Raw genomic sequence first — 25,333 nt, 5'->3', positions numbered from 1 at the left:
TCCATTTGCGCAATGCGCTACCTCGTTGCGTTCTCCTCGGTGCGGTAGTATACGACAGCTACACGCTGTTGCAACCTGCCGTGCGAACGGGAGATTCGAGTGAGCGACTGCGTCAACTACTCTGGACGCGCTTCTGGACCCCCATGAGCATCGAGCGGCTTTGCTAGAGGTGCTCACCCATCTCAGGTACGTACATACACTGCAGCGCCTTTCGTTGGCAAGCTGTAGAGCCTAAAGCATGCAGACGAGTATGCGCCTCTAAAGTTTAGACGCATACTACACATGACATGAAGAAAGACTTCGTCGTCGATTGCGCTAGGTGCAGCGTGTGCATCGGTGTTGACGAAACCTTTGAACGCGCTTGCTACATACCCAGGTCACGCTCGACCACCGAGCCTTCCGCGATGTGCGTGGATGTCCCAAACCATTTCCGAATCCGAGCTCGTCTTCATCATCTGCATCGTCTACCTCGGCGCTTGCGATTTGTGTCTCCAGGCTCATCTGCGCTTGGCAAATGCCATGGCTTCCGTCTACCGTTCGGACGAGGACGACCACTCTGGTCGGTATTAGCTTCCGGACAAGAAGACGTCGACAGGCCCTTCTCGTCGCATCTTGCAGCACTGGACAGGCGACCTCGGTTCGCATCCTTGCGCTTCTGGCTCGTCCAACACTCAGCCTGAAGGGGTCGATCGACTTGTGGTACGAAGCATTTGCCGCCGGGATGTCCTTGGTTGCATAAAACGAGCGCACTCTGCCTTTTCTTGCGGCCTTCGTGGCCATCCAACGCCGGCTGGCGCCAGAGACCCGGCGGCTGCAGGGGCCCCGCGAAGATTCCTTCGCCATCTCCTTGTGGCACGCTGCGACATGTCGGTTTCCTCGCATCTTACTGGACGGGAACGGACACCCACGGGTGCACGGGCCTACGTCATCATTTCATCGCAACGCACCAATCAGACGCCGCGCCGCATACCTGGCACAAAGCCATTGGGCGACGACCACCACGCGCGATGTGGCGGAACTCGTCCGCTACAGCTACTCGGCTCCTCGTCATCGTCGCACGCCCAAGATTCGCTGCATGTAGCCATCGTTGGCGGCTGCCTTGCGTCTTGGGTTCATCGCTGCCGGTCCCCAAGCTCCGAGTCGCAAGGCGGCGAGAAGAAGAGACACACACCGTTTGCCGCCCAATGACTCGATCCTAGCACGTGTTCTTTGTCCTACGTCGCTGCGTCTATATGCAGCTCGCTGGAGCCACGCAACGCTGTCTCGACCGAACGTCAAACTCAGTTGACGCCCATATAACCGTCTGCAGACCAAGAGCGTCCGCATCATTCCTCGTCGATGTCGACACGACGGCGGCGTTCTGCTGCTGCTTGTGGCTCAATCTGCTTGCGGGGGCTCGGCAAGCCCGATGGGAAAGCACTGCGCGACTGTATACCGGCTGCCGTTCCCGTCAAGCGCAGGTGGCCGATGACGTTCCGCCGTCCCCTACCCCGCCTCTCATCTGATTGGCCAAAAAGATGACGTCAAAGTTGCCGCGCTGCCCCGGAACCCCTTTTGACGCGGATCGAATTTTCTGATTGGCTGAAAAGCCCCTACCCCGTTGGAGATCCCCTATCTACGATACAGTATACTCATACTGAAAACAGTATGTTTACCAAACACGTATCCGGATAGTCATCACAAATCCATGCCAAGAGTCGAAGTCTCATTTAGCAACTTGGCGTGTGGCAGACGAAGCAACTCACATGGCCGCCGAACTCACGAGCCTGCGCAAGGCCCGCGCCGACAGCCGCGTCCTGACCTTCACGAGCATGGCCCATTACGTCGAGGAGATGCACGGCAAGCGGCCGGTCACGAAGATGCTCATCGCCAACAACGGTATCTCGGCGGTCAAGGCCATCCGCTCGATCCGCAAGTGGGCGTACGAGACGTTCGGGAACGAGCGCATGGTACAGTTCGTCGTCATGGCGACGCCCGAAGACCTGCGCGCCAACGCTGAGTACATCCGCATGGCCGAGCACGTGGTCGAGGTGCCCGGCGGCTCCAACAACAACAACTACGCCAACGTCATGCTCATCGTCGAGCTCGCCGAGCGCTTTGAGGTCGACGCCGTCTGGGCCGGGTGGGGCCATGCCAGTGAGAACCCGCTCTTGCCCGACAGCCTCGAGAAGACCGCGCGTAAGATCCTCTTTGTCGGGCCCTCGGGCAAGCCGATGCGCGCGCTCGGCGACAAGATCGGGTCGACGATCATTGCGCAGAGCGCGCATGTCCCGACCATCTCGTGGAACGGCGATGGCATCACAGTCAACTACAAGGCGCTCAACTCGATCCCGGACGAGGTGTACGCGTCGGCGTCGATCAAGGACGTCGACCACTGCGTCGAGCAGTGCGCGCGCATTGGGTTCCCCGTCATGATCAAGGCCAGCGAGGGCGGCGGCGGCAAAGGTATCCGCAAGATCACGCGCCCCGAAGACGTGGTCGCTGGCTACACGGCCGTGCAGGGCGAGATTCCTGGCTCGCCGATCTTTGTCATGAAGCTCGCGCCCAAGTCGCGCCACCTCGAAGTCCAGCTGCTCGCGGACGAGTACGGCAACGCGATCGCGCTCTCGGGCCGCGACTGCTCGGTGCAGCGCCGCCACCAAAAGATCATTGAAGAAGGCCCCGTGCTTGCGCCGACCGAGGCGGTCTGGGACGAGATGATGCTCGCGGCGACGCGGCTCGCCAAGGAGGTCGACTACGTGAACGCGGGTACGGTCGAGTACCTCTTCACCGAGACGCCGGACGCGGATGGCAACAACTTTTTCTTCCTCGAGCTCAACCCGCGTCTCCAGGTCGAGCACCCCGTGACGGAGATGATCACGGGCGTCAACCTCCCGGCGTGCCAGCTGCAAGTGGCCATGGGCATTCCGCTGCACATGATCCCGGACGTCCGCCGTCTCTACAACAAGGACTCGCACGGCAAGTCGGTCATCGATTTCGAGAAGGAGAAGCAGCTGCCGCCGCACGGCCACGTCATCGCCGCGCGTATCACCGCCGAGGACCCGAACGCGGGCTTCCAGCCAACGTCCGGCGCGATCGAAGAGCTCAACTTTCGGTCGACGCCCGACGTGTGGGGCTATTTCTCGGTCGACTCGTCGGGCCGCGTCCATGAGTACGCCGACTCGCAGATCGGCCACTTGTTCTCGTGGAGCACGTCGCGGGAGCGCGCGCGCAAGAACCTCGTGCTCGCCCTGAAGGAGCTCTCGATCCGCGGTGAGATCAACACGACGGTCGAGTACCTCGTGCAGATGATTGAAGCCGACGACTTCAAGGCCAACCGCATCTCGACGTCGTGGCTCGACGAGCGCATTGCGCGCCATAAGGAAGTGAGCTTGCAGGGCCGTCCGGACACGCTCATGGTCGTCCTCGTCGGCGCCATGTGCCTGGCCTACCAAGCCTCGGCGGCGCGCATGGAGGCGTACGTCGCCCAGCTCGAGCGCGGTCAGATTCCCGCGCCCGAGCTCTTGACGCAAGAAGACGCGCTCGAGCTCATTTACGAAGGCGTCAAGTACCAGATCCACGCGGCGCGGTCTGGGTCGATCACGTTCACCTTGAGCTGCAACGACTCGTACGTTCAAGCCAACATCCGGACGCTCTCGGACGGCGGCTTCCTCGTGCTTCTGAACGGCAAGAGCCACGTGGCGTACGCGACGAAGGAAGCGCAGGGCCTTCGCCTCATCGTCGACGGCAACACGTGCGTCTTCACCAACGAGTACGACCCGACGCGCCTCGTGACGAACGCGGCCGGGAAGCTCGCGCGGTACCTCACCAAGGACGGCGCCAAGCTGCGCCGAGGCACGCCGTACGCCGAAGTCGAAGTCATGAAGATGTACATGCCGCTGCTGACGCCCGAGGACGGTGTCGTGCGGCATGTGAAGCCCGAAGGCTCGGTGCTCGCGCCCGGCGACCTCATTGCGACCATGGAGTTGGACGATCCGTCGTGCGTCAAGCTCTCCGACATCTTCCGCGGGAAGCTCCCGGCCTTCTCCAACGACCCGGACTTGGCGAGCGCCAAGTCCATCTTCGTACTGAAGAAGGCCATGGAGGTCGTCGGCACGCTCCTGGAAGGCTATGTGGTGCCGCAGGACCTCGTCGCCAAGGCGCTCGCCGACCTCTTTAGCGCGCTGGACGACCCGCTCCTGCCGGTCGACGAGCTCGGCGAAGTGCTCTCGTCGCTCGCGGGCCGCATGCCCGGCGCCGTCTACGACGACATTTTCGCGCTCAAGACGGCGTTCCGCGCGTCCAACAAGGCGGTGCCGTTCAACATGGCGGCCGTCGTCGCGATCCTCGATGCGTTCAAGGCCAAGCTGCCGTCGCACGCAGAGGCCAACGCGTTTGACGCCAAGGTCGCGCCGCTCCGCGACGTCATGGCCAAGTACACGGCGGGCCTCAAGTCGCGCCGCGAGCATGCGATCCACGAGCTCATCGCCAAGTACTTTACGGTCGAAGCCGCGTACGCGGGCGCGGGCAACATGGAAGACATTGTCATGGCGCTGCGCAAGGCGCACATGGACAACCTCGGGTCGGTGTTTGGCATTGCCCGCGCGCACCTCGCGATCGACCGCCGGTCGCGCTGCCTCCTCGACATTCTGCAGCACATCCACGAAGGCGCGAAAGACTCGCACGCGTCGTATGTGCCGATGCTGGAGGCGATCGCCAACTTCCGCGGCCGCCACTACTCGCTCGTGGCCCTCGAGGCGCGCCGCATCCTCGTCGACCGCAAGATGCCGTCGTACTCGGACCGCCTCCTCGAGATGGAGACGCTGCTCCAAGGGATCGTGGCCGCGCCGACGCCCGACCACGAGACGCCGGCGTTCGTGTCGCTCCTCGACCAGCCGCAGCCGATCTTCGACTTGCTGATTTCGCTGCTGCATCACAAGGAGGCGCGCGTCCGCGACGTCGCGCTCAACTTGTACATCCGCCGCATCTACCGGTCGTACGACATTGCCAAGATGGAGCTTCACGACACGCCATCGCTACTCGCGACTAAGTTTGAGTTCAAGTCGCCGGCCGACCAAACGCTCGCGATGAAGGGGTCCATGTCCAAGGCCGACTCGTACAACGACCTCGCGAGCTTGCTCAAGAAGGGCTCGTCGAGCACGAACCTCGTCTCGCTCACGCGCTCGGAATCGACCGGCTCGGACTCGGACTCGTCGCTCTCCAAGTCGATTGGCCGCTCGATCCCGTCGACGGTGCAGCGCCACGGTCTCCTCGCCGCGTTCGAGACGCTCGGCGCCTTTGAAGCCAACGTCGACGCGCTCCTTGCGATGGTGCCGCCGCGGAACGCGCTCGCGGGCCTCAAGGGCGGCGACTACGTCCATGTGCTGCACGTGATCCTCCTCACGCACGAACACGCCGAGGACGAGGCGCTCATGGCGCTCACGCGCGCGGTGCGCAAGATCAAGGACCAGCTGGCATCGCGCCTCGTCCGCCGCATCACGTTTGCGGTCAAGCCCGCGGTCAACGCGGTGCTCGATGCGACCTCGACGTACCACCTCTACCCGGGCATCTACACGTTCCGCCAAAACATGAACTACGAGGAAGATGCGATCGTGCGCCACATGGAAGCCCCGCTCGCGTACATGCTCGAGCTGCCGCGTCTCGGCAACTACAACGTCGTGACCGTCGACTCGAAGGACAAGAACGTGCATCTGTACCTCTCGACGCCCAAGAGCAGCGCGCTCGCGGCCGCCAAAGCCACGAAGAAGGACGTCTTCCAGCGCTTCTTTGTGCGCGCCGTCGTGCGTCAGCTCGAGCGCCTCGACGAGTCGCTCTCGTCGTCGTTCGATGCGCACCCGGGCCCGGAGCGCACGCTGGTCGACGCACTCAACGCGCTCGAGCTCGCGATGGGCGCCAACGTCGCCGACCCGTCGCTGCCGATCAAGAACAACCACGTGTTTATGAACGTGGCGCCGGAAGCCGTCGTCGACCCACAGTACCTCGAGGCGGTCATTCGCATTCTGGCGTCTCGGTACGCCGACCGCCTCGCGCAGCTCAAGGTGTCGCAGGTCGAGCTCAAGATTGGCGCCAAGTTCAACGACAACGCGTACTCGATTCCCGTCCGGCTCGTGGCCTCCAACCCGACCGGCTACGTGCTCCGCGTCGAGGCGTATGTCGAGGCACAAGAGATGCAGAACGGGTCCGAAGTCAACATCTTCTCGAGCATTGGCGACGACGTCGTCGGCGAACTCGACGGGCTCCCGGTCTCGACGCCGTACCCCGTCACGTACGCCTTTGACGCCAAGCGGGAAGCGGCCAAGCGCTCGAGCGACACGATCTACGCGTACGATTTCTTGGAGCTCATCGAGCACGCGCTCGGCCGCGTGTGGCGCAAGTACGCGAGCGACCGTGCGAAGGCGCGGGTGCCGACCAAGATCCCGAGCCGCCTCCTCGACGTGCGCGAGTTTGTCTTGAGTGAGAACGACGAAGCGGTCGAGCTGCTGCAGCGGCCGCGCGGTCTCAACGACGTGGGCATGGTCGCGTGGCTGCTCACGCTTGCGACGCCCGAGGTGCCGGCGGGCCGCCAGCTCGTCTTGATTGCCAACGACATTACGTTCAACGCCGGGTCGTTTGGGACGCGCGAAGACAAGCTCTTCGACCTCGCCTCCAAGTACGCGCGCTCGCACGGCTTGCCGCGTCTGTACTTTGCCGCCAACTCGGGCGCCCGCATCGGCATGGCCGAGTCGATCAAGGCCAAGTACCAAGTGTGCTGGAAGGACGCGTCGGACCCGAGCAAGGGCTTTGAGTACCTCTACCTCACGCCGGCCGACTACGCGTACTTTAGCAGCGTCAACGCCGTCCACGCCACCGCCAAGACGCTGCAAAGTGGCGAAGTCCGGTATGTGATCACCGACATTATCGGCGAGGAGAAGGATCTCGGTGTCGAGAACCTCAAGGGCTCGGGCTGCATCGCCGGCGAGTCGTCGCGCGCGTACGAAGACATCTTTACGCTGACGTACGTGTGCGGCCGCAGCGTCGGCATTGGCGCCTACCTCGTGCGTCTCGGCCAGCGCACGGTGCAGAACGTCGCGAGCGCGCCGATCATCCTCACGGGCTTCCAAGCGCTCAACAAGCTCATGGGCAAGGACGTGTACACGTCGAACGACCAGCTCGGCGGCGTCAAGATCATGCACAACAACGGCGTGACGCACCTCACGAGCGCCAACCACATCCACGGCATCGCCAGCATTCTGAACTGGCTCAGCTTCGTGCCCTCGGTGCGCGGCGGCCCGCTCCCGGTCCGCGACGTCGCGGGCATCGACGTTATCGAGCGCCCGATCGCGTACATGCCGACGCGCGTCGCGTACGACCCGCGCGAGCTCCTCACGGGCAAGGTCGTCGACGCGGCGTGGGTCTCGGGCTTCCTCGACAAGGACTCGTTCGTCGAGACGCTCGCGGCGTGGGCCAAGACGGTCGTCGTCGGTCGTGGTCGCCTCGGCGGGATCCCGGTCGGTGTCGTCGTCACGGAAGTGCGCACGGTCGAGAAGGTGACGCCGGCCGACCCGGCGGCGCCGACGACGCAGGAAGCGACGGTCCAGCAGGCCGGCCAAGTCTGGTTCCCCGACTCGGCGCACAAGACGGCGACGGCGATCCGCGATTTCAACGGCGAAGACCTCCCGCTCTTCATTTTGGCCAACTGGCGCGGCTTCTCGGGCGGCCAGCGTGACATGTTTGACGAAGTGCTCAAGTTTGGCGCCGAAATCGTCGACGGCCTCGTCCACTACAAGCAGCCCGTGTTTGTGTACATCCCGCCGTTCGCCGAGCTCCGCGGTGGCGCGTGGGTCGTCGTCGACCCAACGATCAACGCCGACGTCATGGAGATGTACGCCGACCCGCGCGGCCGCGGCGGCGTCCTCGAGCCCGCGGGCCTGATTGAGATCAAGTACCGCAAGCCCGCGCTCCTCGCGACCGCCCACCGCGTCGACGCGACCTTGCTGCGCCTCGACGCGGCGCTTGCGGCCGCCGACGAGAGCGCGCGCCCGGACCTCCTCCGCGACATTCGCCTCCGCGAAGCCAAATTGCTGCCGATTCTGACGCAGATCGCGACGCACTTTGGCGACCTCCATGACACGCCGGGTCGTATGAAGGCCAAGGAGGTCATCCGCGACGTGGTCGCGTGGGAGAACGCGCGCGTGTACTTTTACAACCGCCTCCAGCGCCGCCTCGCCGAGTTCCGCGTGCGCCGCACGATCCAGGCCGCGTCCAGCGCCGAGATGGCCAGCAGCAGCTTTGCGGCCACCGAAAAGACGGTCCAAGCGTGGTTTGAAGCCCAGAACGTGGGCGCGGTCTGGTCGGACGACAAGGCCGTCGCCGCGTGGCTGGTCCGCGACCACGACTGGATCGCCAAGAAGGTCGAGACGCTTCACCAAGAACGCATCGCGCGCGAAGTCACGCGCCTCGGTCTCCAGGACCCGAACGCCGCCGTCGTCGGCATCCTCCACCTCATCTCGGAGCTGCCGGCGGCCGACCGCGAAGAAGTCATCACGGCGCTCCGTCGCGGCTCGATCTTTGCGCGCACTCAAAACTAAGCGTCCTCTGTGTATGCTCGATCTATGCGTATCTACATAACTTTCAATGTATCAATTTAGCTTTTCAACTGGTTTTGCTGCACCATTCGCACGACACAAGGCGCGTGGGATGTCCGGTTCCTCACGCCGGTGACGACATGACTTTCTTGTCGATTGGGCGACGCTTCGAGCCCGGCAGCGGCAGACACAGTAGGACACAGTACCGATGTGGTAAGCCGGTCCTCGTCAATGTCGTCTCCCTCCCGTTGTCAGACGGAGCACATTAGAGGTGCGTCCAGTCCCAGAGACTTTACAGGACAGTCGGGCCTGCGAGTCCCAAGCCAACATCGCCTGGTCTCGAGCTAACTGACAGTGAGCTCGACGATCTTGCCTCGATCAAGAGAGCGCGTCTTGACCGACTGACATGTCCCAGCAATCCATGCGGGCTAGGGGAACGAACCGTGGGGTTGATTAGTGCATGTTATAAGCGATGAGAGCTCCGATCGAGATCGACAGTCCGTCGGTCGTATAAACTTTCAATACCATGTGTTGGCAGCGTCACGTGCGGGCTTTCTTGGCGCTGGACGACGGCGCGGTCGCGTTGCGCTTCCGACGCGGCGGGTTTCGGAAGAAGCGACGCGCGACGGACGCCACGACGTCTTCATGCTCGTCGTCGTCGCCGTCTTCGTCCTCGTCATCGTCGTTCGAGTCGTAGTACGGGTCCCACTCGGCGTACCGACCGTCGTCCACGGCATCGTTGCCGTGTTCGATCGCCCGGTCGAGGCCGTGCTGCCGCAGCAGCGTCAAGACACCGTCCACGTCGTCGTCGTAGTCGTTCCAGAACGTGGCTTTCAAGAGGTGGTAGATGTTCGAGTACGTTGTCGCCGACATGTCGTGGATGGACTGCTTTGCGTTCTCACAAACTCGATGCACGCTGGAATGACGAGCACCGAGGCCCGGGCCGTGCAGAGCGAAAGCACGTCTGCCACCGATCGCGTCGGCTCCATGCGATGCGCGTAGCGCAACATGGCGAGCGTCGCGCACGCCCACATGTGGTTGGCACTCGGGCGGGGGCGAAGGGCTCCATCGTCGACGAGTGGCCGCCAGTACCGTAGGCGGCGGCGCAACGTCGGTCGATAGGGCTCGGCCACCAATTCAAGCGCCCGCTCAAACGCCGGGATGACAATCTCGAACGTGGGTTGTTTCTGGAGCATTGTCAGCATGGCCGAGGACGCACCGATGCAGGCGTTGATGGTCTGGATGGCCCGACGTGGAAGCTGCGGCGAGAACCATTGGCCGGCGTCCGCCGCGTCGACATACGTGTCGATGAGCAGAAGCCACGCGAGGCGTTCGTTGAGGATCCCTACCTCGCGGTCATCGTCGTCGCAAGCCGGCACGACGAGCGCGTGCAGCCGTGGCAGGAGCCACCGGACGCACTCGCGCGTGCATGGCGTCGACAGTGGTGGGCACATGGGCGTCGCAGCGACGCCGGTGAGGCTCGCAATGAGCGGAAGCGACGTGTGCTGCATCACTTGGCCCAGAAACGTTTCCAGCGCGTCGAAGCGCTCGAGCAGCTGCTGCACCCACGGCGCCACGTCGGCGACGGTCGACCCCGACTTTGGACATTCCGACAGCATTTTTTGAGCCAAGGCGACGCTACCGAGGCGCACGACCACCGACGCCAAGCGCTGGACCGAGCGCAGCGAGCAACCACGAACGAGATACTCTTGCAAATACATCTCGGCCATGGCGTCGACCGAGTCGCAGCCCCAGAGGTCGGTGGCGTTTGGTTTCTTCACGGCGGCCTCGAGCGCATACAGTGCATCGTTGACATCGGCGATGTGCACCCGTCGGTGCTTGGGCCAGAGCAAAAGGTAGTTGGAGGACCGGTCGCCGTCCGGCGGTGGCATGCGGAGGCGTGTCACGCCGGCGACGACCCCTTTCGGCACTTGCAGCCAGGCCAGGGCGTGTACGCGATGACGTCATCGTCAAAGGCCTTGGTGGCGGCAACGGCGCTGAGAAACCGGACATCGGTGGCCGACACAGGCTCGAACGAGAGGGTGCTCGACGGTTGGGTCAGCTGACAGCCGTAAAAGAACGGCAAGAGCTTGGCGGCACACCTCGGGATCCAAGCGGCAACGGCTTCGGCGTCGGTCGGAGGCTGGCAGCGCGAGTGCGTCGTCGGGTCCGAGTACACGAGATAGTAGACCAAGATGGCGCGGACGCCTCGTGTAATGGGCGCCAGCCTCATTGGCGTCTGGCATCTCCAGCACGGACGACGAGGCAACCGTGATGCCGCCGCCTGCGTAGCGCGATGGGAGTCGCACAAGCAGGCGCCCAAAGCACCCCGTGGGTGGCGGCGCCATCGGCTCGAGGCTTGACGCACTGCCAACAGTGTCGACGGCAAGGTGAGAAAACTGCACCGAGCAGGGCCCTTCCGGCACGAGCCTCTCCTTGAGCCACTGGTGCACGGCGGACCAGCCGCCAGCAAACTCGGCGCGGACGTTGGTGGTGTCGCAGTTGGCATACCGGGCGGCGATCGCGTCGGTCAGAGGCAGATCGATGCGGTCGTCGTCGATGTAGAGGGCGGCGGGTCCAACGACGTTAGCCGCCGTCGCAAACGCCTGCGGCGCCCACGCCGGAACGTCGGTGCGTTGGTCGGTGGTCATGACGAAAATGCACTTTCTATCCGCGCACGGATTGGCTGATATTGTTGGTCATTCACCTCTCTGATTGGTTGCTTTCTTTCCACATCGATCCATACACTGGATAGTACTCCAACGCTATCCAACGCTATCCCCCACTAGGATACTACGAATGCAGCGACCTTGTATAAACGAAATGAGAAATTAGAGATGCTTGCCTTCGTACTTCCAGGACGGCGTCACCGACGTGGCTGGCGACGACGCGTCGGCCGACTCCAAAAGCTCCTTGAGAAAGCTCTCCGAATTGTGCACCATAGGGCCACCAAGGAGGACGCGCTGGCCGGACGCGGCGAGTTTCGTGTTGAGCTCGGCGACTTTCAAACTTTCCTCAAACGTGACGCCGCCGTGGATGTAGACGATGACGTCCTTGAGCTTCTTGGGCAGCGGCGGTGACGGCTGGAAGCCACCGTACTCAGCGTCCGGGAGCACGCCCTTCACAAAGAGGTTCTCAAGCATCTTGAGGAGCGGCGGCACGTGCTGCGTGAGGACGCACTGGACGCCTTGGAGGCCCTGGGTGACCTGCGCCATGGCCTTGATGAACTTCTTAAGCCCCTTCTCGCCAAACAAGTCGCCGGTCCGAGCCGGTGCGCCACCATAGGCGAGCATGGTGCTGATCGCGTCTTGGGCGTTGGGGACATTTGCCTCGAGGAGGAGGTCCCGCACCGCCTTGGTCGTCGACGGGCTTTCGTACCGCAGCGCGTACAGCAGCGCGAGACGGAGCTTGTTGGCCGGCGCGATCGCAGCCTTGCGCAAGCGCAGTGTGAGCTCGCGGAGATGGCCCGACGCGTCGTCATTGCAGGCCATGTCCTGCTCGAGCGTACTCACGTCCATGAGGCCCTGGACCTCGATGAGCCGGTTCAGCTCGCCCATGAGCGTCACGTGCTTGGAGACGGTCACCGACTGCGCGCGGAACTCGGCGTACTTGTCGACGAAGCGCTGCATGTCTTCGATCGACTCGATGTTCTCGTTTTGCTTGGAGCTGCGCTTGTACGCGTCGACAAGGTCCTTGACCGCCATGCAGATCTCGCCAAAGTTGGCGTGCACGTGCTGCGCGAAGAATGCGTCCGAGGTCACGCTCAAGACGACCTGCTTCATGTCGTCGCGGACCCGGCACGCGCTCGAGGTCGACCCGGTTCTCAAACAGACCAAGGAGCTCGTGCACCATGGCCTGGTACGTCCACTGGGACAGCAGCGGTGTCACCGGATCGTCCTTGCGGTCCAAGATGAGCAAGAGTGGCGCGACGCTGGGCTGGCGAAAGTCAAAGAGGCCGTCTTCGTGCTGCATCCGCGTGGCCACGTCGCGCGCGAGCTTCTCGGCCACGTCCGAGTGCTTGACAAAGCGCACAATCGGCTTCTTCTTCATCGAGAGGAGGACTGCGAGGAGCCCGTCGACGCTGCGCTGGTAGAGGGCCGCGTTCTTCGGCGTCATGTTGGCGAGGTTGGCGCCTTTGACGCTGAGACTGAGGGCGCCATGGAGGTTGAAGTGGAAGAGGTGCTCGTTGATCGCCATGTAGTCGGCGTAGTACTCGTGGACTTGGTGGACGACCTCGTGCTCGTCGGCTTCCGCGAGCCGCTCCAAGACGTCGCTTGACGTAATGTTGGTGAAGAAGATGTGGTACTCGCCATACTTGGGCGCCTTGAGCTCGTGCTTGAGGAGCTCGAGGTTGCGCAGCGTCGGCCGCAATAGCACTGCGGCCTTGAGGTGCGCCATGCGCTCGTGCGTCTTGGCGCCGAGCTGCTCGACGAGAAAGACTTGCTTCTCGAGGATCTGCGACTGGCTGAGCACCATGCTGATGATCTTGGTCGTCTCGCCGTCGAGGATGAGCGCCTTCATGCCATCGAGCTGCCCGTCGGCGATGATCTTCTCGACGTAGCCGCGGACGGCCGCGATCGCGTCCATGCTCGTCGTCGCCGCGTTCATCATGCTGCTGCTCACAACCCAACGTCGAAATAGAAAACTTGAGGCAAGCCGCCGGATACGCATCCGGATACCGTGCCAGAAACGGCCGACGTGGCAGGCCCACCGACGTCGCTGCCCGACGAGAACAAGCGTCCATGCGGCGGTCGGGTCAGGACCACTGCAGAGCAGCAGAGGCTTGTCGCCGTCGACGGTCTTAGCCACGGGAGCCAGACCATCGCGACTGAGACGCAGCGCAGGGTAGCGTGGTGCTAGCAACCGAGATAGAGATGCAAGCGGAATGGCAACCGGATCTTGATTTTAATTTCCAGGAGCCAACAGAGGTTGCTATTATTACGCTGATGCTAGAATGGAGACGGTGTGCTCCAGCGCCGAGCTGCTCCACGCGTCAACACTCCTCGTACACGGCTCCTTGAATCGCAAAACCATTCTAGGACCATGTCATCGTGTCCTGAGTAGAGTGTCCCACCCACGATCAAGCCGCGGCCGCAGTCGGTCTCGTCGGCCCGCCGACAGACGCCGCAGCAGCTCCGACAGCTCGCAACCAAGGTACTAAATGAAAACTGCGCTGCTGCTACACACTGTCTATAGAGGCGACCGCCGAGTGTACCGGAAGACCGGTGGCTGGCTGGCTACACCAAAATCAAGAAGCTCGGCGCCGGCGGCTTTGGCACGGTCTGGCAAGTGATCGATGCCAAAACGAGTGCCGCCTTTGCCCTCAAGCAGATTCCCAAAGGTGGATTTGAAGCTACATTGCGTTTAATGCAATTTGACGAGCATGAAGTAGACGATGCGCTCATGAGCAGCGCCGTGGCGTCGGCCATCACGGAGGCGCGCGTCGGCACAACGTTGTTTGCGGGCGTCGACGTGGTCGGCGACAAGCTCCGACAACGCCTTCCTTCGTCCAGCGCCGTCTTATCGACCAAGAGAGCGCCGCTCGAGTGCATTGCGCAGCTCTACCGCGTCATTGAACCAAGCACGATCTCTGGCTTTTATTTGAGCAAGGCGGCGACACACTGCATAATATGCTGTTTGAGATCAAGGGGGATTTTTACCAAGGGTCGCGCGTCTACAAGATTCTGCACCGTCCACTGTATCTCGCCATGCAGGAAAACATCCAGCTCCTCAAGGTGTGCATCGCGCGCGTGTGGAGAATATTGTCTCTGATGACGGTGCTGTAGACGTTTCTACGACAACTCATCTCGGCGGTCGCGACGCTGACGGAGCTCGGCGTTGTCCACGCAGACATCAAGCCCGACAACATCCTCGTCACATCGACGCTGCAGCCCAATGGGAAGCGCGACCTCCACTTGAAGCTCATCGACTTCGGCGCCGCGTTTCGCGCGGCGTCGCCGCGCCTCTCATCAGCGACGACACCCGAGTACGATTTTCGATCATTTTCGGATATTGGGATGGACAAGGTGTCCATTGTCTTGCAGACACTCACGATTATCATCGTAGGTATGTCCCACCCGACATTCACGAGCTCTTGCGCACCAAGCACAGCGCCAACCACATCAAGCTCTACTTTGAAGACCACTGCACGCCGCATGCCTTTGATATGTGGTCCGTCGGGAGCGTCTTCCTCGAGATCGCGGCCGGCGTCCCAATCTGGTTTGCGTTCAAGTCGCGTGTTGACGAGAGTGCCAAGCCCCGTCTCGTGACGGGCCTCATGTCGGCGCCGGGTCGGAAGCCGGATAAGATTGCCTTGCGCCAGACGTATGTGGCCGAAAACCTCGCCAAGTGCCTTCGCGACTCGCCCGGTATGAACGTCGACAGCAAGCGCTGGCAGCATGGCGTCGACCTTCTTCAGCGCATGCTTACCGTGTGTCCACGCCAGCGCATCTCCCCACAGGAGGCGCTTGCCCACCCTTTCCTCAGTGCATTATAACATGGTCGTGGATCGCTCGTGGACTTTTCGGGTGATTTTGACCGATGTACGACTCGTGCAGAGTTTCCAACAACTCGATTGTCGTAGTTACATCAAGACCAACCAACGTGCCGCAATGCTACGTACGTAGCCAATCATTAACAGATATTTACTGCTCGACCGTCGGGGCGAGTTGTGGCTACTGGTAGTTGGTTACAGATCTTATGGGTTACAGATATTATGGGTTGCTCCTCATAAAGGCTCCCGGGTTTCTCCAGTGCAGGATTATTGACCTCTCGAGCTTTCCTTCACTCGTCATAACGCTACACCCGACGGCTTGCACTCCTCTGTCGGGTGGTCCGAGTACAGGAGCCTGCGTACGACCTCGAGCGAGCTAACCCTCGGCGAGTGGGGTTCACCACGGGATGGATCTCTCCGTGCGCAGCTCACTCCCAACGACCAAGTGCTGGTGCCAACTCCCACGCATTCAGGCGTAGCACTACGTATGCGAAGTCTTTGAGTTAGTTTTTGCTAATTTGGTTTCAACGCGAACACGTTTGATTGATTGATCGTCATAACGCTAACTCACCGGGCCATTCTACCGCACCCGCTTTTGTAGGGCTCGGGTTTCTATCCCCCAATATTGCCACCGGCAATTGTCTTGGTGTTTGTATCCCTCCCTCATTTACCACGTCGCACACACCTTTCCACGGGTGTGTTTTCAAACATGTGTGACAGGTAGCATACAAATGAGCCCATATATGCCTGTGAGGAATCGCCTCTCCATATCTGTGTGAAATGGTGAGAAATGGACCGTATGCATGAAACGTCGAGTCTTGGCAGTTGGAGGTCTATTCGAAGCAACGTTGGTCCATCGAGCGGTTGGATTGACGACTTGTGCAATGAATACTTGACGCGATTGATCGCGCGAAACAGAATGTCCGAAGCCTTGGGCACGACAAGCGCTCCGTCGCAACAAAATGATGAGCCAGCTGAGACCCTGCCCCCAGCGATCGCGGCCTCCTCGAGCTGAAAATGTGCTGCATGCACTCCCTCCGCAGACTTTCGCAGCCTTTCACGCGTTCCTGTTGCTATTTAAACGTATCGGATACCGATACGCTCGCCATTCACCCACCAATCGCTTCAATGCTACAAAAAGCTCGCAATTATTATACCCGCCCGGCTCCAGACATGCATGCAGACGAGATTGACCTTGTACGAATCTCTATGCAAGGACAGTACTATCGCAAGAGTTAATAGCTACAGTGACAACAACTTGTTTCGAATCAGGCGACGTTGGCCACGGCGGCGTCGGCGCGAATACGGTCCAGCACCTCGAGCGTGTGGTCCCGCAGAAACGCGACAGCTTCGGGCGAGTGCATTGACGTCGGCGACGCTGGTTCGCCAAACTGGTTTAGAAGCGTGACGCGTGGCGCGTCGGGCGCTGCCTCTTGTAGCAGAAAGTCCGAGAGGAACTCGGCGCAGTCGCTGGACGTTTTGCCGTAAAACTGCAGCGGGCGAACGAAGAGCGTTCGTACAAACCACGGCATCTCGGTGCCCCACTTGGTCGAGACAAAACCCGGCGCCGTGTGCGCAAAGGCCACCGTCGCGTTCGCCGGGTCGGCCGCAAACGCGTCGAGCATCAGATCGTTGTAAAAGCCGCACGCGTTCGCGGCATTGCTCAGCGAGTAGTGCATCTGGAGGTCCGGGTCGTCGCGAAACTTGTGGTACGGCGAGTGCACGCCTAGTATATACAATATTGTCATTCCATTAGCAGACAAGGACATCCCATCCTTACCGGCGCTAAAGACCGAGAGCACGCGCGGCGCCCGTGGCGACTGCCGCAGCAGCGGGAGGAACTCGCGCGTGAGGGCCACGCGACTGTAGTAGTGCAGCGCCATCTTCTGGTCGAGGCCCTCGCGTGTCTCGGTGCGGCCTTGGATCGTTGAGATCCCCTGTGTGCACACGAGCCGATCGAGGCGCGGGAACTGCGACGAGAGCCCATGGATGTTGGCCATGCACTCGGCGTCAAGCGGAAGGAACGTGTGGTCGCCGCCAGGGTGCGTCGAGTGCAGCGCGTCAACGACGTCGCGGCCGCGCTCAGCGTTGCGACCGGCGACGACGACGTTGAAGTGGGCTTTGGCGAGGCGGTGCGCAATGGCCTCGCCAATGCCTGACGTGGCGCCAACGACGAGCGCCGTGCACCCTGCAAAGTTGGCGCCGGCATTGCGCGCTGCGACAGCTTGGAGACGCATGCGATCGCAAAAAGCAAAGTGCCCGCGTCCGTAGTGTTCGTCTGGCGTCGCGACGGTTCTAAAAGAACGCAACGATAAGCGGCGAAGCCAACATAAACGCGCCACCGCACGCCACGACATCTGATTCGCCGATCCGCAGCAGCTGCGCTGTCCTGCGCGGTGCACTTGTGTTTTGCCTGTCATGGGCGCATGCTCGTCGCAATCGATCATGCATTCCATGGCGATGGATGGAATGTACCTCGGTATGGACCCTTGGACGCCCGTGTACGCGGCTAGTCGCAAAAGTTGCGTGGGATAAGTCAAATGACCTGTCTTTTCGCAATACCAGCCCCAGTCTCTTGCCGCCGATATGATATCTCGCCTGGTTGATCACTCTTGCATCAAAATGAATTGTCGCTGTCTTGCCGTCCTGCGGTGGGCGCGATGCGATGGCCCCAGCGATGTTGTGCAGGTTGCGTGGATGTAGTCGATCACATTGCCGTTTGCCGATCCCACCAATCCGCGACGTTCATGGAGGTAACCTGCACTCTGATTGGTACGCATCATTTTGGATAGCGTCGACTCGGGCCGTGTTTATCGAGACGCGGTCGCAGACTAATCAGCCGCGCCCTCGCATTGAATCGGATCGCATTTTGCTTTATGAAGCGGTCGCACCAGCTCTTCGTCGCATCGACCCTCGTCCTCGGCCTCTCGATCGCCTACACCTCGTACACGTCGTCGATGAAGCTCAGTGTCCTCCAAGCACGCAACGCCGGCGCCGCCTTTCCCGGGCTCCAGGCCATGGTGGTTGGCGGCACGTCAGGCATTGGCGAAGCGATCGCTCGGCGCCTCGCGCAAGCCCAGTTTGACGTGGTCATTGTCGGCCGCAACGCGGCGCGCGGCCAGGCGATCGTCGAGGCCATGCAAGCGTCGCACCCGACTGGCACGTACGCGTTCGTGCCGTTGGACGCGCAGTATCTTCAGAACATCCATGGACTCTCGTCGCAGTTTCCGCGCCTCGACCGCCTCGTGCTCACGCAGGGTATCGCGACGATCCAAGGCCGCACCGAGACGAGCGAGGGCCTCGACCAGAAGCTGGCGCTGCACTACTACAGCCGCATGGCGTTCGTCCAGGAGTTTTTGCCCGTGCTTCGCGCCTCGGGCCATGCGCCGCGCGTCCTCTCGGTCCTCAGCGGCGGCGTGCACAAGCCGTACGCCAAGCTTTTCGACGACGTCGAGCTCAAAGAGAACTACTCGCTCCAGAACGCCGCCGACGCCGCCGGCTACTACAACGACCTCATGCTCGACGCGTTTGCAGACGACGCCGCCAACAGCAACATTGCCTTTGGCCACGCCGCGCCGGGCTTTGTCGCGACCAACTGGGGCACCGAGATGCCGTGGGCAATCCGCATGGTGCTCAAGCCGCTGAAAACGTTTGCTAAGTCGTCGTCCGACTGCGGCGAGTACATGTCGGACTTTTTGATTTCGGAACATGGACCCACGACCGGCTTCCACGTACTCGATCAGTACGGAGAGGCGGGGAGCGTGACGAGCGCACACACGCCGGCGGCCAAGGCATTCTTGAAGGACCACACGCTCGCGTTGCTCGAGCGCATTTACGGGGCGTAAGGAGGTGTCGTCTTGACGATAATGATGGAAACCTATCTATTTTCGACTTGATGCGTTTTGATTTATTTGACACGGCCGAGTGAAATATGCCGACACTCTTGGGCCCTGAGCTCGCTAGGAGACGTGCTTGACGTTCAGTGTGCGTTGAAACAACTCTCCGACGGCGTCCATGCCAAGTCTTTGTCGAACAAAAATGGTACCAACTTCTTTTCAAAATGCACTCGAGGCACTACCAGCCAGCGCCGCGGTGCGCAGCGTAAAGGTGGGCGTACGTGGCGGTGCCCGACTCGCACGCTTGTAGGCAGAGCCAGCAAAAGTGCTGGCCGCAATCGCACGTCATGTGGTTGCAGCCGCCGTCCTTCTCGATGCGCACGGTGCAGCGCGGACATCTCTTGAACCTCGCCATGTCCACCGCTGTATCTTCTTCCACCACTGGGGTCGGTGCCAGCGACACCTCGATCGCACGTGGGCCGCGATGCAATCGGTGCACGAAAAGTCCGATATCTCGGTCGGCGGCGCCTCGACGCACGCGCGGTTGGCCATGATCTTGACGCCGTAGCACGCGAGGCACCAGCCGTAGTAGACGTCGTGGCGCCACTGCGGGCGTCGGTGGCCCGTCGTCACCGCGCACGCTTGTCGGTTGAAGCGCAAGAGTACGTCGAGCGTCGGATCTCGGCGGCAAAACGGACAGGTCAGGTGCGGCGGCGACAGCAGGTGGCCCGGTTGCGTCGCTCCGTACCAGGTCTGGAGGCACGGCGTGCAGACGCGCGTCGCGCACCGACCGCACGCGCTCTGAAGCCCGGGCAACGGCACGTCGTTGTAGCAGAGAGAGCACGGCTCGGTGAGATCTCCGTGCGTGAGAAACTCTGCGAGCTCGGTGCACAGCGCCGACGCCTGCAAGATGACTTTGCCGTGGCTCCACAGCGTCGATGTCGTCGTCGTATCGCCGTCGCTCTCGATCGAGTGTCGACGCGCACCAAAGAGGAGCTTGGCGTGCTGCGTGGCGAGCGCAAAGTAGTTGCACGTGCGGTCGAACACGAGGTCCACGAACGTCGACGCCTTCTTTGGCTTGGACCACTGCACGAGGCTCGCGAGGCTCGGGTTCGCCTTGAAGAGGCACTCGATCGTCGACGGCACGACCGACGTTGCTGCCGCCGGTGTCGTTGTGCAAACTGCGCATCGCCATGTCGCGTTGCTCGTCTGTCGGGCGGCGTAGAGACCTGCCGGGTCGAGCAACCGGTTGTGGCACCCGGTGCACTCGGTGACCGGGATCTTGTCGTGCTTGGTGTGCTGTCGGCAGTAGTGGCACTTGGGCGCGATCGTCAGATCGTCGACACACACCACCGCATACAAGGCGAGGCACCTTGAACACTGCACGCGGCGCGAGTGACCAGCGGGTGCCGCGGCTGCTCGGTGCCGCGCGATGGCACCGGCGACGCCGTCCGTGACGCACAGCGCGCACTTGGTTCTCGACACCATGAGCGAAAAACTCACAAAGGCGCCGCACGAGTGGCACGGGGCCGTCTCGTCCGGATGCCACGTCATCTTTGCAGGAACGAACCCGACAGAGACGTCGACGAGCTTGGTCGCTGCGAGCCGCAGCCGGTACATGGTATGCAAGACGCCGTAGACGTGCGCTTCGTCACTATTCAAGAAGGCGCGGCCACGGTGCAAGAGCTTGATGTAATCGAGCGAGACGAGTTCCGGGTACATGTCGATACGATCCAAGTGCAACCAGTGGCCGCGCCTGGCGTCGAGGTGCGCGCGTGCCCGGTGCGCGAGAAGATGGTGGTCCGAGAGCGCGCAGAGAAGCGCAAGGACCATGGCACCGGTACTCGAGAAGGCCAAGCCGGGACTGAGCAGGTGCGGGAGACACGCGAAAAGGTCGGCGTCCGAGACGTCGACGGGAAGGTACATCGGTGCACCGTCGTCCAGCACCGTCGCCTCTGCCGGGACCGTTGCGAACCACTGCAGCTGTGTGAGCAGCGTCTGGACTTGCTGGAGCGCGCCCCGGCGCGGCGCCCGCGCGAGCGACCGTAGTGCCTCCGTGTCGACATTGGCGAGATCGACGCCGGCGTCCAAAATGTAGTAGCCACCGGTTGCCGATGCCGATGCGACCACGTCTCGAATGCGCTCGGTGGCGTCTCTGGCGTCGGCGATCCACGCCTGCAGTTGGCGCCGACTGTCGCCGTCGAGACCCGGCACGCACTGCGAGAGGCGCGTCGTCAAGGCTTTGAGGCGCGGGTCGAGGCGACGACTGCACACGAGCGACCAGAGCTTGCCAACGATCGGGTTGTACGTCACGGCGAGCACGAGAGATGGCGTGAAGAGCACCTTGAGCACGTTATAGACCGTGCCTTGGTACGTCTCGTCGCGCCGGAAGCGGTCGGGCAGCGCGTCGAGGTCTTGTCGGAGCGCCGGCAGCGGCTCGAACGCAAACGGTCGCGTCGCCGTTGTGAGCGAGAAGAGGTCCGGCAAGTCGTTCTCGGACGGCAGCGACAACGTACGGTCGTAGTGCGTCGTTTGCTTGTGGTAGACGTCGGTGATGGCAAACTTGACGCGACTTGCAAACGACTGGCCCATGAGCTGCAGCAGGAGACCCATCGACGCCTCTGTGATCGTGTTGGTGCTTACGTCGTCCAGCACGATCAGCGGCCCCAAGAGCGCATAAAAGACGCCCGAGGTTACCGTGCTCGGGATCTCCTTGTGAAACGTGAAAACGTGCGCGTCACCAAGGGCGTCTCGCAGCGTGAACCAGTCGGCGCCACCCTGGTAGAGCGGATTGGCATCAATCGCGGCGGCTTCGCGGGCCTGGAAGCGGGACGCCGTCGCGCGGTGGTGCGGCGGCGCATCCGTGTAGAGCAGCACGACGGCCGTGGCTGCCGTGCGCATCGCAGCGACCTGGTGCAGCGCCGTCTTGACCGCTTCGGGGTGGTCGCCGCCGCCCGACGCCTGCAGTTGCGAGACAAATGCGCTCATGGAGCGGTTGGTGTGCGTGCGCTGGCTGCAGTAGGTGACGACGTCGCTGCCGTCGCAGTAGTCTTTGTACGACACAAGGTGGACGCAGAGGCGACCGTGGAAGAGGACTTTGGTCAAGGCGAAGATCTGGCGCAGTGTGCTGCTGAGGGACGCGACGTAGGTGCCCATGGAGGCCGTGGTGTCGCAGACGAGGAAGAGGTCGACACTGTCCGTCGCCATCGTGTTGGTGACCGTTTTAAAAGTGGGGAACGCACAAGTTTCAACTAGAACATGTGTATCAAGGACCTTGGTACAAAGCAGATGCAGCAGCGACTGCGTCGCTGAGTGAAGGTGTTTTGGACGTGAATTGGGTTGCGACACCATTATCCTGTGTGCGGCTGGCTCCTAAACGAGAAACTACACGGCTTGAACGTATATTTACGGTGCCCGACGAGCTGCTTGCTACGTAACTACACATCCAAATCCACGACTTTCGATGACGACCTCGAAATGTACGGTACAATTGAATCCGTATTTTGGAAGCGGGAAAAACACCACAATTCGACAAGATATTTCGGGTTTCATTTTCTTGTGGGTTTGGCTCCCGTGCTTTGGTGCCGCGCACGTTCTGCTCGTCGAACGAGGTGCTACATCCGCACGGCAGTCCATCTTCAACCCCATGACGTGGCAGCACCTGCGTGCACCAAATGGTCAAGTTGAGTGAAGGTAGTCATCGCGCGAGTGAAGGTTCCTTCTCGCACCACCGATCTGCGCACGATGAGCAGTGCCTGAGCCTCGCTTCCAGTGGAGCTCATTTTCCATTTGCCCACGTTTCAAGCAAGAGTAGCTACCATGGAGCCGCACGCCGAAGCCGAGCCGTCGACGACCGAGAAGCGCCCAGTCGTCGACCTCTTCGTCGTCTGTGACACCACCGGGTCCATGGGATCGTACGTGGCGTCGCTCAGCAGCACGATCAACCAAGTCTTTGCGCTCACGGAGCTCCTCTTCAACGGCCGCCTCAAGCTCCACGTCGTGTCGTACAAGGATTACTGCGACGGTGTAAACGTCGTGACGAGCATCGGGCAGCGCACGCATTCGAACGACGAGATCAAGACGTTCGCAGCCAAGCTCCGTCCGAGCGGCGGCGGCGACTACCCGGAGGCCGTCAAGACCGCGCTCAACGCCGTCGTCGCCACCATCGATGCGGTCCAGGCCACGGACGCGGTCGTTTTCTTGTACACGGACGCACCGCCGCACCACCCGGCCACGTCGTCCTCGCACCTGCAGCAAGAAGTCGCAGCAATTGGCGGCAACCCGGTGTACACAGCCGGCAGCGACTGGTTTGGTATTCAAAAGACGCTGCAGTCCAAGCGCGTCCCGGTGTACACATTTCACTCGAACCAGTACACGGCGGAGGCGACGCTGGCCTCTGCCATCTTCTACGCTCTCTTGGGTCCTGTGACGGTCCTGACGTCGCGTACGCCGACGATGATCACAAAGGCGACGATTGGCCTCCTCCTCCAGCTCATGGGTCAGGACTTTGCTTGCGCAGACGAGTTGCGCGTCACCAACATCCTGCGCAACGGTGTGCCCTTGGACACGACGTTCACAGCCGAGAAGGAAACGCAGCTTGGCAGCCTTCTCGGTCTCTCATCGTCCACCGAGCCGTTTACGTTCGAGTCGCATGCCAGCATGGTCGAAGACCTCGGCCAGCTTCCCGTGCTCTTCAAGTCCAGCGAGGCCTTCCGCAACCTCGTCTACGCAACGTTTGGCGAGGTCTTCACGCCCGAGAACGTCCTGTCGCTGACGTACAACCCGGTGCTCGGGAAGCTCTGGCGCCTTGTGTGTGGCCGGCGCCTCGACGAGCGGCTCCAGACGCTCTCGGCGCAGCTCTCGGCGTGCATCCCGGCGCTGAGCGAGGCCGACAAGCGCCAGGTGCAGGAGTGGCTCGATGCATCTCACGACAACAGCGAGTTCATCCGCGAAACGCTTCGGGCACTCCCACGTGGCGCGAGCTACGTGCTCGAGGCAGCGGCGTTTTCCATCGACAAGGACGACGTCCGGTCGCTTGCCCGCGCGCCCAACCCAGGCGTCCTCGCCGCCGTGCAGTCGCTCCTCACGCACTTGCGCGTGTACCCGTCTGTCGAAGCCATGGACGAGGCGGCCGTTGTGCATCTCCCGGAGGCCATTTCGAACGAGCACCTCTTTTCGTTCCTGCCGCACTTGATTCTGCCGGGCACGACCTTCTCGACGAAGGGTGCGGCGGTCATGGCGCTCCTCTGCTGTCTCTCGGAGAATACGCTGCTCGCACCGCGCGCAAAAGCCTATCTGACGTCGATCCGCGGGCGCTGGATTCCGCTCAACAACGTTGTGGACTTTCCTGAGATCCTCTCGCTCGAGTTTATCAAGTTGCTCTACCGCGGCCGCGCCTACTTGACCGAGGAGGAAGCGGCGGTCTATACGCAGCTCTACCATGTGCACCGACTCCGGCTCGCCGCCACCAAGGACGTCGACGTCACCCTCGGGTTCACGCCGACCAAGACGCAGCTGCGGCCTGATACCAAGGTGCGTTGTGCTTCGTGCGGCGTTGACACGAGCTGCTCGCTCATGGTGACACCCGACATGTGCGCCCTCTGCTCGACTGCGGGCGTCGAGGAAGCCACGGCAATCCAAACCAAGGCCGCCGTGCCGGGTGCCAACTCGCACCTCGTCGAGTGCCGGGGCTGCCACGGTCTCTACGCCGTCATTCAAACCGACCTTCTCAACATTACGCCCAAGTGCTTCTACTGCCGCAGCGGCGCCAAGCAGAAGCCACCGATGCACCACTGCAACGGGTGCTGGAACGCTTTTGTCGACCCCGCAGGGCTCTACGCAGCCGCGCACCCAAATGTCTGCGCCGTGTGCACGGCGACACCGACGAAAGCGACGGCGCCGACGACGCTGACGCTGCAGGCGCTTTTGGCTGCCAACCCGGGTATCCTCGCCGACTTGCAGTGGACGCGCCCGACCACCGCCGCGTCGTTCGTGGCCATGGCCTTTGACCGCACCATCAACTACTTCAAGATGTTTACGCTCAAGCACGGCCTGCTCTTCAGCGCCACACAGGCGACGAGCGAGCCAACGCCGTTGATCGTCGACGGCAAGCGAGTGCACAACGCGGACGCGCTCGTGGCTTTGATCCGAGACACGGTCGTGTCCGGGACGCTCAAGGACGTGTGCAACCTCTGCTTTGACGAGTTGACGCTGCCGGCGCTGACGTCGGCGTGCGGACGCTGCGCGACCAAGTGCTGCGAGTCATGCCTGTCGCGGTGGTACGGCGCCGTGCAGCCGGGCAAGATGGTGCTCGCGTCCAACCTCGGGGTGTCCGTTCTGCCGTCGGGCGCCCACGCTCGGTGTGCTCCGCAGCACAACCGGCAAGCGTGCGCACTCGTCGCCTCCGAAATCAATGAACGTGGCGAGCGGATATGTACTAT

At 62.0% G+C, this 25,333-nt stretch overlaps 9 protein-coding genes across 9 annotated transcripts in view; 4 read left to right on the top strand and 5 right to left on the bottom strand.

The window, feature by feature from the left end:
* The first annotated feature begins 1,716 nt into the window (after positions 1-1,716).
* On the top strand, positions 1,717-8,628 carry SPRG_03099 (hypothetical protein). Its single transcript, XM_012341692.1, has one exon. It carries the CDS (start codon positions 1,746-1,748, stop codon positions 8,565-8,567), a length of 6,822 nt encoding a protein of 2,273 aa, XP_012197082.1. The 5' UTR covers positions 1,717-1,745; the 3' UTR covers positions 8,568-8,628.
* Positions 8,629-9,104: 476 nt separating this feature from the next.
* SPRG_03098 (hypothetical protein) lies at positions 9,105-10,456 on the bottom strand (the record flags this gene model as incomplete). Its single annotated transcript, XM_012341691.1, has 2 exons — positions 9,105-9,449; positions 9,497-10,456. 2 exons carry the CDS (start codon positions 10,454-10,456, stop codon positions 9,105-9,107), a joined length of 1,305 nt encoding a protein of 434 aa, XP_012197081.1.
* Positions 10,457-10,467: 11 nt separating this feature from the next.
* On the bottom strand, positions 10,468-11,215 carry SPRG_03097 (hypothetical protein; the record flags this gene model as incomplete). Its single annotated transcript, XM_012341690.1, has 2 exons — positions 10,468-10,803; positions 10,835-11,215. The coding sequence occupies 2 exons, from the start codon at positions 11,213-11,215 to the stop codon at positions 10,468-10,470; spliced, it is 717 nt and encodes a 238-aa protein (XP_012197080.1).
* Positions 11,216-11,395: 180 nt separating this feature from the next.
* On the bottom strand, positions 11,396-13,175 carry SPRG_03096 (hypothetical protein; the record flags this gene model as incomplete). Its single annotated transcript, XM_012341689.1, has 2 exons — positions 11,396-12,337; positions 12,366-13,175. 2 exons carry the CDS (start codon positions 13,173-13,175, stop codon positions 11,396-11,398), a joined length of 1,752 nt encoding a protein of 583 aa, XP_012197079.1.
* Positions 13,176-13,518: 343 nt separating this feature from the next.
* On the top strand, positions 13,519-15,060 carry SPRG_03095 (serine/threonine protein kinase; the record flags this gene model as incomplete). The annotated part of the gene is made up of 7 exons (XM_012341688.1): positions 13,519-13,569; positions 13,629-13,718; positions 13,761-13,905; positions 13,957-14,132; positions 14,207-14,299; positions 14,351-14,550; positions 14,631-15,060. The coding sequence occupies 7 exons, from the start codon at positions 13,519-13,521 to the stop codon at positions 15,058-15,060; spliced, it is 1,185 nt and encodes a 394-aa protein (XP_012197078.1).
* Positions 15,061-16,200: 1,140 nt separating this feature from the next.
* SPRG_03094 (hypothetical protein) lies at positions 16,201-17,328 on the bottom strand. Its single transcript, XM_012341687.1, has 2 exons — positions 16,838-17,328; positions 16,201-16,783 (listed from the first exon to the last, which is right to left on the bottom strand). The coding sequence occupies exons 1-2, from the start codon at positions 17,292-17,294 to the stop codon at positions 16,326-16,328; spliced, it is 915 nt and encodes a 304-aa protein (XP_012197077.1). The 5' UTR covers positions 17,295-17,328; the 3' UTR covers positions 16,201-16,325.
* A 596-nt stretch (positions 17,329-17,924) lies between these two features.
* SPRG_03093 (hypothetical protein) lies at positions 17,925-18,948 on the top strand. Its single transcript, XM_012341686.1, has one exon. It carries the CDS (start codon positions 17,934-17,936, stop codon positions 18,900-18,902), a length of 969 nt encoding a protein of 322 aa, XP_012197076.1. The 5' UTR covers positions 17,925-17,933; the 3' UTR covers positions 18,903-18,948.
* A 183-nt stretch (positions 18,949-19,131) lies between these two features.
* On the bottom strand, positions 19,132-22,108 carry SPRG_03092 (hypothetical protein; the record flags this gene model as incomplete). Its single annotated transcript, XM_012341685.1, has 2 exons — positions 19,357-22,108; positions 19,132-19,300 (listed from the first exon to the last, which is right to left on the bottom strand). Exons 1-2 carry the CDS (start codon positions 22,098-22,100, stop codon positions 19,132-19,134), a joined length of 2,913 nt encoding a protein of 970 aa, XP_012197075.1. The 5' UTR covers positions 22,101-22,108.
* Positions 22,109-22,712: 604 nt separating this feature from the next.
* Positions 22,713-25,333, top strand: part of SPRG_19466 (hypothetical protein) — a gene marked incomplete at both ends in the record, with an annotated part of 2,906 nt that continues 285 nt past the window's right edge. Inside the window, one exon of the mRNA XM_012342006.1 lies at positions 22,713-25,289. Coding sequence (XP_012197396.1) covers positions 22,713-25,289 — 2,577 coding nt within the window. The remainder of the gene's footprint in view (positions 25,290-25,333) is intronic.

The sequence above is a fragment of the Saprolegnia parasitica genome, assembly GCF_000151545.1.
Source record: "Saprolegnia parasitica CBS 223.65 unplaced genomic scaffold supercont2.8, whole genome shotgun sequence".
Taxonomy (NCBI): Eukaryota; Oomycota; class Saprolegniomycetes; order Saprolegniales; family Saprolegniaceae; genus Saprolegnia; species Saprolegnia parasitica.
This window is presented reverse-complemented; position numbering and strand designations above follow the sequence as displayed.